The sequence below is a fragment of the Myotis davidii genome, unplaced genomic scaffold, assembly GCF_000327345.1.
Source record: "Myotis davidii unplaced genomic scaffold, ASM32734v1 scaffold750, whole genome shotgun sequence".
Classification (NCBI taxonomy): domain Eukaryota; kingdom Metazoa; phylum Chordata; class Mammalia; order Chiroptera; family Vespertilionidae; genus Myotis; species Myotis davidii.
In genome coordinates, this window is record NW_006282814.1 from 1,342,223 (window position 1) to 1,344,606 (window position 2,384).

At 65.4% G+C, this 2,384-nt stretch overlaps 1 protein-coding gene across 1 annotated transcript in view; it reads left to right on the forward strand.

The window, feature by feature from the left end:
- SEMA4D (semaphorin 4D) overlaps positions 1-2,384 on the forward strand; it is a 112,076-nt gene that overhangs the window by 106,381 nt on the left and 3,311 nt on the right. The window contains exon 14 of the mRNA XM_015561203.1: positions 2,254-2,384. Coding sequence (XP_015416689.1) covers positions 2,254-2,384 — 131 coding nt within the window. The remainder of the gene's footprint in view (positions 1-2,253) is intronic.

Sequence of the window (2,384 nt, forward strand, 5' to 3'; positions counted from 1 at the left end):
GGCACCCACCATCTGCTGCCCACCTGTGAGCTTCGCTCTCTGGGGACCGGCATCGGGGAGTCACACACTTATCTTTTGGGGACTGACGGACTGTGCTCAGCAGAATGCCCTCGGGCTCATTCGGGCTGCACTGTGTCAGAACTCCCTTTTCAAGACTGAGTCACACTCCACTGTGCGGAGGGACCACATTTCGTCATCCGTTCCCCAGTGGCGGCACTCGGTTGCCCCCACCCTGGGCCCTTGTATCTGCTGCCCACCTGTGAGCTTAGCTCTCTGGGGACCGGCATCGGGGAGTCACACACTTATCTTTTGGGGACTGACGGACTGTGCTCAGCAGAATGCCCTCGGGCTCATTCGGGCTGCACTGTGTCAGAACTCCCTTTTCAAGACTGAGTCACACTCCACTGTGCGGAGGGACCACATTTCGTCATCCGTTCCCCAGTGGCGGCACTCGGTTGCCCCCACCCTGGGCCCTTGTGACCATGGTGCTCTGAACGGACGGACAGACGCCGGTTGGGCTCCTGCTCTCAGTTCTGTGGGGCAGACTTGGCAGGTGTGCTCTGCACCATCGCCTGGGAGCTCCCAGAGCAGGCGGCGTCGCCTGTCCACGAGGACACTCAGTGAGGAGACAGCCGCCTGGCCAAGGAGAGAGAGCACCTTAAACAGCCCCTTCCGCTCCGCCCACGTCCGCCCTACACCACCCCAGGCTGCGTGGCCCGTGGGCAGCGAGTCCCGGGCTGTGGGTGAGGCACAGTCCCCGGAGGGGCCCGGCCGGTGAGGGTGGAGGAGGGGGTGGGCTCTCCGCGAACCTCGCAGACGCTGGGCAGTCCTCGTCAGGATGTTATCCCTTTACTTTAAAAAGTGTTTTATTTTGAAATAATTTTAAACTCAAGGAAGAGGGGTGAGTGCGGGGAGCCCCGCAGGCCCCTCCCAGGCGCACTGCCTCACCTGGAGGGCGCTGCTGGCCGGCGTTCACCAAACACCAGACGGTGGGTGCTCCCCTGCCCGTCATGTCATTTTGGGCTCCGGGGTCCCCGGGGTTGGGGGGCTTCGGCAGCCCAGGCCCCAGTTCGGTGCTGTGGGTGCACATTTCATGCGGGTCCGCCTGGGCTCTGAAGCTTTTGAAGTGGCCCCTTGGCCTTGTGCCCCAGGAAGGATTCTCACTGTGCAGGCATGTGGTTCCCTGGGACCTGGCGGCAGTGGCATGGCCCAGACACCCTAACCGGGTGCCCAGTGTCCACAGACATGCACGGTGGCCGCGGGGCCTGCGTCCCGGCTCCCTGTGCGGCTGCGTGCGGAGGGGCCCTGCCCTTTCTCTCGGCGGCGCCTGCCACGCAGGGTCTGTGGCCTCTGATGCCTTGCAGGCCGGAGGTCGGGGCCACGCCGGCACCTGAGCTCTAGCGGCCCTGGAGTTCATTCAGTCCTGGCCTCTGAGGGCGGCGGCTGCGGGTCTCATCTGTGTCGACGCGGAGTCGTCTCATGTGGACCAGGTGTCGGGCGACACGGAGGCTCCCGGGCAGAGGTGGAGAGCGCGGCCTGGGGTGCACGCCCCACTTGCATGGGGCCTCGTTCCAGCCAAGCTCAGCGAAGCATCCACCGGCCACAGCCTGTATGCCAGCTGTCTGCCAGCCCGGGCCCTGAAGGAGGGTCAGAGGGTGGCACCCCACACCGACACAGGGCCCGCTGAGCCGGCTTCAGAGCGCGGCAGTCAGGTTCCCTCTGCGTGGCCCCCCCTCGTCAGTGCAGCGTGTGAGGCGGATGCCTCGGGCTCCTGTTCCTTTCCTGGCGTGTGTTCACTCTCCAGCGACCTGTATACCTCCGACTCTGGGCCGTGCAGGATTCAGACACGCTCCGCGCTCCGGTGCCCACATTGGGTTCTGAGGTTGTGCCCTGTGGCCTCGGGCCTGTAGTGAGGCCTGGCTGGCCGTTCTGGCTCTCCCTCCAGAGGGGCTGATCGGGCGAGAGATGCGCTCTGCTGGTGGTCGGGATGACGGGGTGCCTGGACAGGAGCGAGGGTCGGGCCGAGGCCCGTGCTTTCTGCGTTGGCAGGTTCTGCTCGCACCATGCGCTACTCGCGCTGTCACACCTGCACGCGGGTTCGTCGGGAGTGGGACCCGCCTCAGTTCTGAGCGAGGGGGCTCCTCCTCCTCCAGGAAGCACCGCATCGCGGCTCCCTGAGACTGGAGAAGATGCCCCCGGCCCCGCCAGGACGCTGGCTCCGGGCCCACCGTGCTCACCAGTTCATACCCACAGGGAAGAAGATTCATCTATGCCGGTTCCAACTCGGGCGTGGTCCAGGCCCCGGTGACCTTCTGTGGGAAGCACAGCACCTGTGAGGACTGCGTGTTGGCCCGGGACCCCTACTGCGCCTGGAGCCCGGCCAC